The sequence below is a fragment of the Pelophylax lessonae genome (assembly GCF_965119305.1).
Source record: "Pelophylax lessonae genome assembly, chromosome: 7".
Classification (NCBI taxonomy): Eukaryota; Metazoa; Chordata; class Amphibia; order Anura; family Ranidae; genus Pelophylax; species Pelophylax lessonae.
Genome location: NC_138774.1, coordinates 123011745 through 123028165, shown reverse-complemented (window position 1 = coordinate 123028165; position 16421 = coordinate 123011745). Strand labels below are relative to the sequence as shown.

Below are 16421 nucleotides of genomic sequence, written 5' to 3'. Positions count from 1 at the left end.
CCAGTTCCTGCTGAACCAGCTGATTTTCGGTCTGCTTATACCCTGCTCCAGCCTGACAAGATTCAGTGTACAAACCGGCTATGCATGGTATCTGGATAGGTGCTGGGTGTGACCAACAGAGGACTCCGGCCCCGACTGACACTGGAATAGTGGTGGCAGTGCTTATATTGGCAAATTGCAATGCTGCACAGATAGATTAGTGTACAAAATTTACCGAACCCCAGGACACGTGTAAGCAAATGTAACATTGTAATACTGATCAATGCAAATGTTTATTTATTAAGTATCTTAGGACAGGTTTACTTTATAGAAGTTAGTCTAAAAAATGTGGCCAACCCACATGATCAAGGATGTTCTCACAGCTGTCCTTCATTGCATGTCAGTCTGGAATATGCACTACCCATTAAGTAAATTACAGAAAACCAACAATAAACCTTCAGAACATATACCAGAGGACTTACGAGGACAATACTATGGCAACTGCATCATTCAGGACACTTTCACCAAATAGAAGTGCGTAGAGCTCAACATCAACTTGTAGCTCATGAAATATGGCAAGGACAGTCACTAGAAAAAAAAAAAGAAAACACAATACAATACATTTATGTGTGGTACAATATAGAAATTTTAATCATGAAAAAAAAAATAAACTTGTACAGCCCTGAAAAGATTTTTTTTGGGCAAAGCACAGACAAACACAGAAAAAAGTTCACACTTTGGCGATGACAGACATCGCATGTGATTCGGAGCGCACTGCTCTGAAAATCACACGCGATGTATGTGCGATGCAAATTCAGCCATACAGATTGTATGACTGAATTCGCATCTGATTCGGACTAAACACGCAAAGGACCCTTTTTTGGGTCCGCAGCAGAATCTGATCGCATGGTGGCTCACACCAATGTGATCTGATTCATGTCCGACCTGTCAGTTCACACTGCGATATGCAAACTGATCTGGGGGTGTCAACTCTGTATGGACACCCCCAGCGATTCGCATAATGGCAGTGTGAACTGCCTGCGATTTGAATGCGATGTGGGAACCCGCAGTGGATTCGCAGGGTTCTCGCATTGCATATGTGTGAACCGAGCCTATAGGTCAACTCCACTCGTGGAAAAAAACACAGCGAATAAAATATTTATATACAGTCAGGTCCATAAATATTGGGACATCAACACAATTATAATCTTTTTGGCTCTATATACCACCACAATGGATTTGAAATGAAACAAACAAGATGTTCTTTATCTGCAGACTTTCAGCTTTAATTTGAGGGTATTTACATCCAAATAAGGTGAAAGGTGTAGGAATTACAACAGTTTGTATATGTGCCTCCCACTTTTTAAAGGGACCAAAAGTAATGGGACAATTGGCTGCTCAGCTGTTCCATGGCCAGGTGTGTGTTATTCCCTCATTATCCCATTTACAAGGTGCAGATAAAAGGTCCAGAGTTCATTTCAAGTGTGCTATTTGCATTTGGAATCTGTTGCTGTCAACTTTCAATATGAGATCCAAAGAGCTGTCACCATCAGTGAAGCAAGCCATCATTAGGCTGAAAAAAAAAAAAAAAAACAAACCCATCAGGGAGATAGCAAAAACATTAGGTGTGGTCAAATCAACTGTATGGAACATCCTTAAAAAGAAAGAACGCACCGGTGAGCTCAGCAACACCAAAAGACCCGGAAGACCACGGAAGACAACTGTGGTGGATGACCAAAGAATTCATTCCCTGGTGAAGAAAACACCCTTCACAACATTTGGCCAGACCAAGAACACTCTCCAGGAGGTAGGTGTACGTGTCAACAATCAAGAGAAGACTTCACCAGAGTGAATACAGAGGGTTCACCACAAGATGTAAACCATTGGTGAGCCTTTAAAAACAGGAAGGCCAGAGTTTGAGTTTGCCAAACAACACCTAAAAAAGCCTTCACAGTTCTGGAACAACATCCTATGGACAGATGAGACCAAGATCAACTTATACCAGAGTGATGGTAAGAGAAGAGTATGGAGAAGGAAAGGAACTGCTCATGATCCAAAGCATACCACCTCATCAGTGAAGCATGGTGGTGGTAGTGTCATGGCATGGGCATATATGGCTGCCAATGGAACTGGTTCTCTTGTATTTATTGATGATGTGACTGCTGACAAAAGCAGCAGGATGAATTCTGAAGTGTTTCGGGCAATCTTATCTGCTCATATTCAGCCAAATGCTTCAGAACACATTGGACGGCGCTTCCAGTGCAGATGGACAATGACCTGAAGCATACTGCGAAAGCAAGCAAAGAGTTTAAGGGAAAGAAGTGGAATGCATTTCACTTATTGAAGACAAAACTGAAGGGAAAATGCCCCAAGAACCAGCAAAAACTAAAGACAGTTGCAGTAGAGGCCTGGCAGAGCATCACCAGGGATGAAACCCAGCGTCTGGTGATGTCTATGCATTCCAGACTTCAGGCTGTAATTGACTGCAAAAGATTTGCAACCAAGTATTAAAAAGTGAAAGTTTGATTTATGATTGTTAATCTGTCCCATTACTTTTGGTCCCTTAAAAAGTTGGAGGCTCATATACAAACTGTTGTAATTCCTATATCGTTCACCTGATTTGGATGTAAATACCCTCAAATTAAAGCTGAAAGTCTGCAGTTAAAGCACATCTTGTGTGTTTCATTTCAAATCCATTGTGGTGGTGTTTAGAGCCAAAAAGATTAGAACTGTGTCAATGTCCCAATATTAAGGACCTGACTGTATTTAATGTTATTAAAAATTACCTTTCCTTTTCAAAAGTAAATGCAATATGGCTCCTGGAGGCGTTCTGTACACAGTTGGTGTACAGAACACCCCCAGAAATATTATTACTCGTTACGCTTTAACTGAAAAGAGGTTTTGAAACTAATGTAAAGTATAAGCCCAATCAGCCAAGCTAAATTCAAACCTTTGGTAAATACCATGTTAATTATTTATTCCTAGATAACTGTAACTACTATACAATGACAATGTATAAAGTCTTAAAAGTATTATTAAACCCTTGGAGCTATTTAAATTCTTCAATTTAGGTTCACAAAAGTAAAGTGCCACAAGAATTTTTCCTCAATGTGCCCCAAATCATTTACTTTTTCAAGTTCCCTGCTAGGCATCTCTTAGCATTGCTTCCCCGAAACCTCTGGTCAGGGAATGCACACTACTTGCGTGTAAACTACAAGTCAAATCCCTAACCACTTGCCTACCGGGCACTTTCACCCCCTTCCTGTCAAGGCCAATTTTCCGCTTTCAGCGCTGTCACACTTTGAATGACAATTGTGCAGTCATACAACACTGTACCCATATGACATTTTTATATTTTTTCACACAAATAGAGCATTTGGTGGTATATATAAAAAATGGAATATTGGTGGAATATAAAAAATGAAAAAAGACCGAAAAGTTTGAAAAAACAAAAAGAAAAAGTTTTTCTTAGTTTCTGTCAGAAAATGTTGTAAAGAAGTAATTTTTCTCCTTCACTGATGTGCGCTGATTGCCCTGAAGAGACTGATCAGCGGCACTGATGAGCAGGCACTGAAAGGCAGCACTGATTGGTGTCATTGATTGCTGTTTCATTGATTACCTGTACAGGTCTCCCCTGTGAGGAGATGCCGCTGATCGGCTCTCCTCGCCACACACTTGTCAGTGTGAGGCGAGGAGAGCTTATAATCGGCTCTTCCTTGTTTAAATGTGACCGGCTGTGAATCTCCTGTATCACGTCTGCAGTCTCTGAGCATCTCCTGTATCACGTCTGCAGTCCCTGACCATCTACTGTATCCTGTCTGCAGTCCCTGACCATCTACTGTATCCTGTCTGCAGTCTCTGACCATCTCCTGTATCACGTCTGTAGTCTCTGAATATCTCCTTTAGCAAATCTCCAATCTCTTACTCAAACTTAAACACTATTTATGCTGAAGGTAGGACTGTGCAGGAGAGGCAGAGAGTGCAAAAGGGGGAACTGTGGTTAGAGAGACGGAGGGCAGACTGCAAGGGGAACTGTGATGGGGGGCTGTGAAATTTGTGCAATAAATATTCTTGAAAACATTGCAAATTTTTGCGGGTGTTTTTACATCTTAAAGTTGAGGGGGGGTGCCAGATATAGGATCCGCCCAGGGTGCCAAATGCTGTAGGCATGCCACTGGACAAGGTGGATATCATGGCATCAACGCCCTCCTCTTCACCTCATTAAGTGAAAGGACACTTTGCATTTATTGAGAAAAATGCAAGCCCCCCCCAGAAATAGAAGTATGTTTATTGCTGCACTCCATAGTCTGCCAATGTCCCCCATGGCCAATGACATGTTGCTGGAACAAGCTTGTTAGGAAACCCCCTATCATTAAAATTAAACATAATATGAACCACATGTAAATTTACCAGGGTCGGTAGCAGAAACAATGGCTCCAAAAAATAGGCAGTCAGTGAAGTAGAAATCACCACCAAGTGTTCCAGTGACCTTCATTAGCATCACACACCCATATATAAGTGATCTAGGCAAAAAAGAAACAGACTAAGTTGCTTTTAACATTATTTTACTATTCACATTTCTGTCGATTTATTTCCCAGTAGGACTTTACTAAATCAATATGGTGGTAGAATTGCTGTAAGAATGTAAAGAAAAATTCACTGTGATAACACAACAATAAAGTGAAAATACAACAGAATATAATTCTGCATGCAAATGAAGCTGTTATTTGCTATGAGACAACACAAGTCTTTCTTCAGACTGATCCCTACTTGATTCTCACAGAGTGCAAAGGACAATAGTGGTCACATGTCCCTTGAGTGAGCATCACATCACTCAAAGCAGACACAGAGGACAGCAGGCAAACAAAGCAGACTATACCACACAATATAGCAAATTTATTAAAAGGAAAAAAAGATGGTAACAACCAATCAGCATTTCAAATTCTCTAAGCTGAAGTGAGAAATAAGAATTCTGACTGGCTCCTGTTGGAAACACTTCAATTATTTGCTGCTCTAGTTTTCACAGATTAGCCTTCATGTTACTCATTAAAACATCTGAGGACACTGAGTGTGCTACACACACACACACCTAAAAACTTAAAAGTACACAGGACATACAGTATATAGAATGTCCTGTACTACTCTGCTGTTGCAAAGCCTTAACAAATGCCTTGTTCTTATAAAAATATATATATGTGTTTTTTGTTATCTTAAAGTAGTTGTAAACCCTTAGGGTCCTTTCACACGGAGCAGACCGTTTTTTGATCCGCTCCGGCACTTTTTTTTTTTTAAGGACACAGATGACACTTTTGTCATCCGGTCCGTATGTCCGTTTATCATCCCATCCGCTTGCGGATGATAAACTGAGATAATGTATATCAATGGGATTGTGGATGTCAGCGGATGACACCGCCGACATCCGTTTTTGCGTCCGTTCAGTTTTTTCAAAAAGGAAGAATGTATGCCTTTTCCTCTCCCAATAAACATTGAATTTAAAAAAAAAAAAAAAAAAAAAAAAAGGAAGAAAAATAGGGTTCTCTTCTGTTCCGAAAAACTGAACTGATAGGAAAGGACGCAAATTGGATGTCAGCGGATGGTCATCCGCTGACATCCGCAATCTCATTGACGTGCATATGTCCGTTTTTCATCCGCCAAAAAATGGGATGAAAAACGGACATACGGACCGCCTGTGTGTAAGGACCCTTACATATACCCAGTGAAGTGACTAACCTCAGGTGATACACAGAGATTAAACAAATCCTCCTACATAAGTTGCACCCGTTTGCAGCCCTCTCTCCTCTACAACCTTCTAAAACACACAGATCAAAGGCAATTTCCCTGCTCCAGCAACCAGGGGGCAAGGATCTTACTTCACACACTGCGCAGAACATAGAGGACAGCTGGGAGTAATCGGAGACCTGAGTGGAGAGAACGAACATGCCCCCCCACCACCACTACAGAGTCTGACAAAGAAACATGCACAGCTGAAACTTTCAATCACCTTCTGTGTGCTGGAGGTGGGCAAGGCCAACTCCCAAGATTCTGCTGTGTCTGGATAACATGTCAGAAGTGACTAAGGCAGATAGAAGGAAGAGAGAGGAATCAGAAATCACACTGGGCGCTTTGGATTGAGGCTAGTACACACTATAGAGGAATATGCTCAGTTCCATTTTTCATTTCAGAAGTTCAGAAGGATGGCTTTTACATTTTAGGGAATCACCAGATTAATAGAAAAATACCAGGATGATGCCTGTAGGTGCAGGCATCATCCCGGTATAACCCCTTCTATCAGAGGATGTGCAGGAAGAAAATGTAAAAATTGTTCTTGTCCAAAGGTTGCGTAAAGTTGTAAGAGCAGAAGTAGGTAAGGAAGTGTCTGGGGGACAGAATGTCTTTGTGTTTCTTCCCTTCACAGTACTGTATAGGAAGTCAATGAAATGGAAAATTCGATTTTTTGTAAGAACTTACCGTAAAATCCTTTTCTCTTAAGCTCATTGACAGACGCAGTCCAATTTGATTAATATCAGTAGGGTTATACTGCCCCCTACAGGAGTAGGACACTAGGCAGGAAAAACATTCTGGCCACACCTTAGGGGCAGTCCCAGAGGGTATATCCTCTCTCTCCCTGCTACAGCATGTTAGTTATGTCACAAAGCAGTGTCAGAGAATTTAACCCAACCCAACTCAAATAGAGGGGCGGGTACTGCGTCTAACAATGAGCTTAAGAGAAAAAGGATTTTACGGTAATTTCTTACAAAAAATCCAGTTTTCTCTGTCGCTCATTGACAGACGCTGTCCTCTGATTAATATCAGTAGGGACGTCCCAAAGCAGTGCCACAAATGAGGGGTGGGATAACGGAAATCAAAATCCCATCTAGAAGGCCCAACCAGTGCCAACCAGAAGTCTTAAAGGCTCATCGGACAAAAGGATGAGACTCAACTGAAAATCCAACAAAAAACCCTCGAGGTAGACCAACGGTCTCCTCAAACAGCGGCCTGCAGAACCTTGCGGCCAAAAGAGGCATCCGCCGATGCCAGCACATCAACTTTATAAAATTTTGTAAAGGTATGAACCGACGACCAGGTAGCCGCCTTGCAAACCTGAACCACTGACGCCTGATGGCGGAAGGCCCAGGAAGCACTAAGCGCCCAAGTGGAGTGCGCCTTAACAGGGAACGGGGGAACCCGACCCTTAATAGAATAAGCCTGTACCACCGTCTGTCTGATACATCTAGAGATAGTCGCGGCAGACGCAGGCAACCCCTTTCTAGGGCCATCCGTGATCACAAAAAAGTGAATCCGTCTTACGGAAAGATTCCGTAGTAGTCAAGTACACCCTGATCGCCCGAACTACATCCAGGGAGTGTAACGCAAACTCCCGAGGATGACTGGGCTTAGGACACAGGGAAGGTAACACAATATCTTCATTTAGATGGAAATCTGAAACCACCTTAGGAAGGAAGGATGGATTCGGACGAAGAACCACCTGATATGGGGAACGACAGGACAATGCAGCCAGTTCTGACACCCTGCGTGCAGAAGTGATAGCCACCAAAAAGGCCACCTTCTGGGATAAAGTAAGCAAGGGAATCTCCCTAATATTTTCAAAGGGAGGTTTCTGAAGAACCGACAACACCAAATTAAGATCCCAGGGCGGTAAGGGCGCGCGCACCGGCGGAGCCAGGTGCCGCACCCCCTGGATGAAACTCCGCACCAAGGAATGAGTAGCCAGAGGCCTCTGAAAGAATATTGCCAACGCTGAAACCTGACCCTTGATAGTGCTCAAGGACAGTTTCTGCTCAACCCCCTTTTGCAGAAAAGCCAATATACGGGCCACCGAGTAGGAATGTGGAGGAAACCCAAGGGATTCACACCACGCGATATAGGACTTCCATGTGCGATGATAGACTTTTCTGGAAGTCGCTTTCCTTGCTTTAATGAGAGTAGGAATAACTGAAGCTGACAACCCCTTGTCCTTCAGCACCTGGGTCTCAACAGCCAGGCCATTAAAGCCAGCGATCGTAAAGCAGGATGGAAGATCGGTCCCTGCGACAGCAGATCCTCCCTGAGAGGAAGTCGCCAAGGAACGTCTGCGACCAGCCTGACCAGGTCGGCGTACCAGGCCCGACGAGGCCAGTCCGGAGCTACCAGGATAACTGGAATTCCCTCCACCTCTATCCTGCGAAGAAGCTTCGGCAGCAATTTGAGAGGAGGAAAGGCATACAGTAGCTGGTACTGCCCCCACGGGGCGACCAGCGCGTCTGCGGCGTCCGCTAGAGGATCGCGGGAGCAAGTTTCAAACCTCCGCACCTTCCTGTTGAGCCGAGATGCCAACAGATCCACATCCGGGGTGCCCCAACGAAGGCACAATTGGTGAAATACCTCTGGATGAAGAGACCATTCCCCTTGATCCAGAATCTGACGGCTGAGGAAATCTGCCTGCCAATTCTCCACCCCCGGAATAAATACCGCGGAGAGGGCTGGAATAAATCGTTCCGCCCAACGAAGGATGCTGGCCACTTCCATGGTCGCCAGGACACTCTTGGTGCCCCCCTGGGGATTGACATAAGCCACGGCCGTGGCATTGTCCGACTGGATCCGCACCGGGTTGCCCCGGAGCTGCTCGGTCCAGTGAATCAGACAAAGTCTGATCGCTCGCAGTTCTAATACATTTATCGGTAACCTGGATTCTTCCAGGGACAAGAGCCCCTGAGCAGATTGTCTGCCGAGAACCCCACCCCACCCGGATAGACTGGCATCCGTGGTGACAATCGTCCAATAGATTGGAAGAAATTACTTTCCCTGACTGAGCATTGGTGATCGAAGCCACCAAACCAGAGATTCCCTGGTCCGTTCGCTCAGTCGGATCTGATTGTCCAGGGAATCGGGATTCCGGTTCCATTTGAGAAGAATCTCCTTTTGGAGAATCCGGGTATGAGACTGGGCAAACGGTACTGCCTCGAAGGAGGCCACCATCAGTCCCAGAACCCTCATGCAAGTCCGCAGGGAAGGCCAGTTGACGGTCAATAATAACTGAGTCGTCGACTGAATCTTCCGGAGTTTCTCCGCCGGGAGAAACACTTTTGCCAAGGATGTATCCAAAGTTAGGCCCAGATAGTTCAGTCTCCTGGTGGGAACCAGGGATGATTTCTGCCGGTTCACCAGCCACCCAAACTCTTCCAAAGAGGTCATCGTGATCTCCAAGTTTAGTAACAGAGCCTGTGGAGACTCCGCCCGGAGTAGCAGCCATACCGGAACAGGCGGGCACCCACTCCTAACAGAACCCCTCTCCACCGAGGGGGGGGGGGCTGTCGACCAATACGGACGCCGTGACTCAGTTTCTGACTGGTCATAGGCGACCTGGCGAGACGTTTAACTCGCAGGGCCAGTCCCCGTCCAATGAGACTACGTCGCGGCCGACCTAGGGCCTGCAGGCGCTCGTAGGCCGGCTGGGGTGACCACTGGATCTCAACATCCAGCCCGTCGCCCAGCTCCAGCATAATTGCTTGAAGATCTCACAGGAACAAAAACTGGAGAGAAAAAAGCTAACTAAAAAAGTTTTATCTAAAAAAGCTTGCCAGGACCAGAGATCCCAGCAAGGAACTTAGGTCCTTACTCCTGACTAGGCAGAAAAAAAACTAACATCCTGTAGCAGTGAGAGAGAGGATATACCCTCTGGGACTGCCCCTAAGGTGTGGCCAGAATGTTTTTCCTGCCTAGTGTCCTACTCCTGTAGGGGGCAGTATAACCCTACTGATATTAATCAAAGAGGACTGTGTCTGTCAATGAGCGACAGAGAAACTCTGATTACCTTCATTTATAGAAAAAGGAAGTGTCAGATAATTTTCCCCTCATTGTTTTTCAGAAATAAGGCCCACTGTCTCTGCAAATTAACATCAGCATTCATGAAATTAAAGAGGTTGTAAACCGTTACATTTACCAAGTGAAGTGACTGGCCTCTGGTTATACAGAGATTAAACAAATCCTCCTGCCTGAGTTGTACCAGTTTCTCTCTATCCCTTTCAACAGCCATTCAAAGTGCAGAATTTATACAGCTATTTGAGCTTTCAGTAATCAGGGGGCAGGAAGCTGCACGACCTCTGGTAGAAGGGGTTATACCGGGATGATGAAGCTTAAGTTGCATTCTGCAGAGCTCAGAGAGGGGAGCTCTACGAGCTGATTGGAGGGAAGCTACACACCTCACAGCTCCCTTCCCTGTCACTTTGTTTCTTCTTGGTGTCAGGAAAACCTGTCAGAAGTGACTTAGGCAGATAGAATAGGAATGGGGCAGCAGAGAGAAATGACAGTTAGTTCTCTAGATTGAGACAAGCACACACTATAGAAGGACATGCTTTGTTCATATTTCATGTCAGAGGTTTACAACAATTTTGTGTGTGGCTAAACTACTCAACCACTCACATTCTCAGATATCTACAACATGTAGGCTAATCATTTCATAGTCCAATACAACAACTATGAAGGGCTAAATAGTAAGATAACATAGGGAAGCTCTACATTTCTCACAGGATCAACAGTTTTTTTACACTTATCAAAACAGATATAACAGAATGCTTCCAAATCGTATTCCAATTGCATACCAAAAATTAGAAAATAAGAGCAGTTACTTGTTAGGGTTTACATGTGCATCGGCAGAGAATAATTAGAAGAAATTAAGTTATATACTACAATTTTTCCATAGGACCATTTGGAAAAATTACCTCATTAAGAACAAACTTTTATTTTGGGTATGTCTAAATAGTTAATAGCTAATATAGGCCATGGGTAGTATTCCGAAATCGGAATTAGGAAAATAATTTAAAACCGCTTAGCGTTAATAACTGTTACATGAGAGATCAGAATTTGATACTTTTTATATACTGTAGGTAGGATTCTAGAAAGAAAATTTTAAACCTGTTGGAAGAATGGGCTGAGTCAGGAATCTTTTATTAAATGTAGCTGGAGTAATGAATTATGTGAACCTATAAATGTAGATAGAGTAACGCTTTATATCAACCTATAATCGCAGCAGCTAGAGTAAGGTAACCAATTACTAATGAATGTTCTTATTTGAGGCATACACCCCTACCGAAAACCAACTGGAATCCTTGAAAGAAGAGTCGTTTTCTCATTTACAGAATCAACAGCCTTGAAGATAACACAAGGCATCTCTTCCAAATACAGCAGGATGTGACCAGAACCAGTTTGAACCAGTAAGATTGCTACAAGTTTCCTTTTTGCGACAGTCACCTGATGTTAACACCCAGTTAACTATTAACTTACTGTAAGAAGACATTGATACTGATTGGATTGAGTATATGGTCACACCTAGGTTACAACCCAGAACACGCCTATGCCTTATGCATTACTATAAAAAGCTTTAACTCTTGTTTTAGTTAGATTTGCACGTAGACGGACTAATTTGTTTTGTATCGTGTTTTTTCTCCAGGAGCATGAAATATAATGGATCTTACTTGCTTTCCTATAATCACTGGTATTCAGCCTGAAGTTTTTCCAACAAAACCATATGAAGTGGTTCAGGGATTTGGAGAAAAGTCAAAACGAACAAAATAATTTGAAGCATCCTAAACATTTTTTTAGAGATGTGAAAATGAGAGAGCCGGCACCAATCGGACAGCAGTGTGAGGTAAGGATCTGTCCAGCCAATGCTGCCAAACCACGAGACACGTGTGTTAAAGCAGCAATTCAAGTGCAGCAGAGCAGGTCCCTGTGGGCTGGAATTTGGTGAAAGAACAGCAAGGGGTTTGTGCCAGACAAGCACAAGGGTGCCAGCTGTAACATCAGGTCCTCAGTGCTAGACTGGTAGTGTTGTAAGAGGGATAAGCAGTATTCTGCTGCCTACCATGCAGACGAGTGTGTGTACTTTAACCCTTGGACTCTGTGTAACCTACTACTGGCGGTCCCTGGGTTACAAACATGTGACTTACAAACTACTTATACTTACAAACGGAGGGAGATAACAGGAAGTGAGAGGAAATCTATCCCTAGGAAGGGAAATTCACTTCTCTAAAAGTTATCATGGGAAAAAGTTGTCTCCACTGAAATTTTATCACCAATCCTTGTTTCCACACCAACCCAACATTTTCAAAATACAATTGTCACAGGCACAGAAAGCGAGGTGAAAACTTTGAACAGGAAACAGACAGCAAAACAAATGTTACAGGGGTGTTAACCCTTCCCTATGCTATGCTATATTTCTAAAAGCTTAAAAAATATTTTTTGGGCTGGAGATACACCTAAAAAACTGGATTATTTTTAAGAACTCACTGAAAAATCCTTTTCTCTGAAGTTCATCGACAGACGCAGCTCCATCATCTTTATACCAATGGGTTATGCTCCTCCTATCAGGAATAGGCACTAGGCAGGAAAAAAGCTTAACCACACCTATGGGTCTGTCCCTGCAGGCATAACCCCACACACTCTGCTATCAGCAATCAGTTTAGTTGCAAGCAGTGTTTAGAAGACAAAAAACCACATTCACTCAGAAGTAGAAGGGCGGGGGCTGTGTCTGTCTGTCAATGAACTGCAGAGGAAAGGATTTTACGGTAAGTTCTTACAAAAATCCAGTTTTATCTATCGTTCGACAGACGCAGCTCCATCATCTTTAGACCAATGGGATGTCCCAAAGCAGTATAATCATGAGGGGTGGGAAAACACCACAAGAAGACGTAATTCCCCAAAGGCTAAACCTAGCCAACCAGGTAACATGGAGCTCAACCAGGAACAACTGGAGCTCCCCTAGAAAAAACACACATCCTCAAAAGAGAAATAAAAAAAGATTCTCTTTAAAACAGCAGCCAGCAAAACCTTGCGGCCAAAGGAAGCATCCAAAGATGCCAACACACCGAAGATGCAAAATTCACTTTGTAGAATTTTGTGAACTAATGCACAGATGAACAAGTTGCAGCCTTGCAAACTTGCAGCACTGACGCCTGATAGCGAAAAGCCCAAGAGGCGCTCAGCGCTCTAGTAGAATGTGCCTTCACTGGGAAAGGAGGAACCTGACCCTTTAATGAATAAGCCTAAACTACCATCTGCCTGATCCATCTGGATATGGTCGCAGCAGAAACAGAAGGCAGCACAATGTCTTCAGATGAAAATCAGAAACCACCCTTAGGAAGAAACGACTGATTAGGTCGGAGTACCACTTTATCTCTGTGGACCACCAGATAAGGTGAGCGGCAGGACAATGCCGCCAACTCAGATACTCTGCGGACGGAAGTATTAGCCACCAAAAAGGCAACCTTCTGAGACAAGGCAGGCAGATGAATCTCCCTAATGTTCTCAAAAGGGAGGTTTTGAAGAACAGATAATAGCAAATTCAGATGCCACGGACGTAGCAGGGATCGCTCCAGGGGAGCCATATGGCGAACCCCCTGAACAAAAGTGTGAATCAGGGCACGTCTAGCTAAAGGGCATTGGAAAAACGCAGCCAGAGCCGACACTTGGCCTTTGATAATGACCAAAGCCAACTGCTGTTCCAACACCTTTTTGAAGAAAAGTCAAAACCCTAGCAACCGAGAACAAGCGAGGGTGCACCTTCAATGATTCACACCATGAAATGTACGATTTTCACGTACGATGATAGATCTTCCTGGAGGTAGACGTCCTGGCCTTCAGTAGTGTAGGAATCACTGAATCAGAAAGACCTCATGCTTCAATACCTGGCTTTCAACAGCCATGCCTTTAAAGCCACTGACTGTAAAGCAGAATGGAAGATCTGTTCTTGAGACAGCAGATCTTCCCTGCGCGGAAGTCTCCAGGGAGCATCGGCGATCAACCTGATCAGGTCTGCGTACCAAGACTTGCAAGGCCCATTCTGGGGCCACCAAAATGACCGGAAACCCCTTCCACTTTTATCCTGCGAAGAAGCCTCGGAAGACGTTTTAGCCCCAACAGGGCTGAATGAGAGTCCACCCTCAATAGGAGATCGTCCAGGTATCCCAGTACCGAAATCCCCTGTTGGCACAGTAATGCCAACACCGGAGGACCCTGGGGACGGAGGCGAGACCAAAGGGTAACACTACAAATTGATAATGCTCCTCTCCTACAGTGAAGCAAAGAAAACGCTGGTGTCCACAGTAAATAGGGATGTGTAAATATGCGTCCTTGATATCTATAGAAGTCAAAAAGTCTCCTTGGTGTAGAGATGCCACTACCATTCGAATGGATTCCATTTGAAACTTCTGTACCTCGGTTCACCTTGAGGTCCAGAATCGGACGTACTTTGCCTTCTTTCTGGGCACAGTAAACAAGTTTAAATAGAATCCCTGAAAGCGTTCCCCAGAGGGAACCGTCACAATCACCCCTTGCTCCTGCATGCCGAAGGCCCGAGGGGGCTGCCTGTGTACTGAAAAATAAGGGCCCCATCTCTTACGCGGTGACTCGCCCTTAGCGGATTCCAACAAAGACCCAAATAGGCAGTCCCCTGTAAAGGGGCGCTCTATAAAACCTTTTTAGAAGCCTGATCCGCAGACCAAGTGTGAGTACCATTATTGCGTTTAGAACAACGCCACTGACGCGCAACTCAATTTTTCGGCCCGATCCGGCCGTGTGAGGCGATCTGTTGACATCCGCTGGTCAGCTCAGTCAGGCACTTCGGACAGCTTGACGTGGTACTCGGACAGCCTGACATGGAACTCGGACAGCCTAGCATGGTACCCGGTCAGCCAGGAGTAGGCCGCAAGCCAAGGCCTCAATTTTTAGGCCTGATCCAGCCACATGAGGCGAAGACAAGCGGATGAAGAAACAGCACCTCCCCCTCAAGTCTACACCCGCCGCAGGGAGCACAAAAGATATCCATGGCCCAGTCACTAATTCCCAAGGGGCCGGGAACTTGCTCAAAGACCCCCAGTGAGATCCGGATAGCCCGGTCAGCAACAACCGCATCCATCCCCACTTATTGGAGCAAGTGGCAAAGCCAGCTCTTACCTAACCCCGGGAAGGGGGAGAGGGGGGAATGGGGGTAGGATGAGGCCAAAGGACCACAGTGACTGTTAAGGGAGCTGGGAGAATGGAAGGGAACCCGAGGGTCCGACCATCCCAAGGAGGGCCCATATTCACCCAGAGACCGCCAGAGGATTGGGGGGACAGTATTACTCACCATACCACGGAACCAGTTGGGCGCCACTCCCAACAGTCCACCTTTCACTGGGGTGGGGGTGCTGCCAGCCAGGGGGTAGGCTGTGACTCAGGGCGTTCCAGGTCGATCGCGTCCCAGCGAGACTTGTCCACGCGCAGGCTCGTCTCCTCCGTTGGGCACTGTCGTGGCGAGGCCTAGTTCTGGACTATAACCTGCTCACGCTCGCTGGCCAGGCTAGGAGACCTTAAGGATCTAGATTATCCAGTGCGCAAACCACAGCCGGCTGCTGCTTGTAGTTCCTCTGAATCTTGGTTCTTCAGGAACCAACTTGTGAAAAATGGGATTTTTTTTACTTACTGTAAAATACATTTCTCTCAGTCCACTTCTCTCAGTCCACTGACGGACGTAGCTGCTGCTTTAAAATCATAGACGGATGGGTAATAAGCCCCTCCCACTAGGAGTGACCAGGTAGAGCCAAAGGCTTTGACACGCCCAGGGGGATGGGGTCCCTGGGTTATTACCCCTTGCCTCACCGTTGCATCTTCAGTTTAGTTGCAAGCAGTGAATAATAACCAAAAACTCTTCAGAGAAAAGAGGGGTGGGAGCTACGTCCCTCGGTGGACTCCGAGAAATGGATTTTACGGTAAGTAAAAAATCCCATTTTCTCTTTCGTCCACCGACGGACGTAGCTGCTGCTTTAAATCAGATGGATGGGACGTCCAAAAGCAGGAAAGGACAAACTTAAAAGAATGCAATTCCCACGGCTAACATAGCCAACTATATAACATGGAGCCCAACAAGCAACAACTGGGGCTCAATTGTAGCAAAACCATAAAGGAGAAGGAAAAATAGACACCTTGCAAACCTACATCACTGACGCCTGATGGCGGAAAGCCCAAGAGGCACTCAACGCTCGCATAGAGTGAACTGTGACAGGGAAAGGAGGAACCTTGCCCTTAACAGAATACGCGTTCACCACGGTCTGTCTGATCCATCGAGAGATGGTAACCTCAGACGCAGCATGACCCCTACGGGGTCCATCTGTATTCACAATCGGAGAGTCCAACTTACGAAAGGACTCAGTAGTCTCCAGATACACCCGTATCGCCTGAAACACATCCAAGCAATGCAAGGCAATTTCCTTAGGATGTGAAGGTTTTGGACAGAGTGACGGAAGCAATATGTCTTTGTTCAGATGGAAGTCTGAAACCACCTTAGGAAGAAACGACGGATTAGGCTGTAACATTAACTTATCCCTGTGTATTACCAGATAAGGAGAGCGGCAAGATGACGCCGCTAGTTCAGAGACCCTGCGCGCCGAAGTGACAACTTTCTGTGACAA

General features: G+C 45.1%; 1 protein-coding gene across 1 annotated transcript in view; it reads right to left on the bottom strand.

Moving 5' to 3' along the window:
* SLC9A6 (solute carrier family 9 member A6) overlaps positions 1 to 16421 on the bottom strand; it is a 170887-nt gene that overhangs the window by 72830 nt on the left and 81636 nt on the right. The window contains exons 5-6 of the mRNA XM_082263490.1: positions 4390 to 4502; positions 462 to 567 (exon numbers count right to left, since the gene is read on the bottom strand). Coding sequence (XP_082119616.1) covers positions 462 to 567; positions 4390 to 4502 — 219 coding nt within the window. The remainder of the gene's footprint in view (positions 1 to 461; positions 568 to 4389; positions 4503 to 16421) is intronic.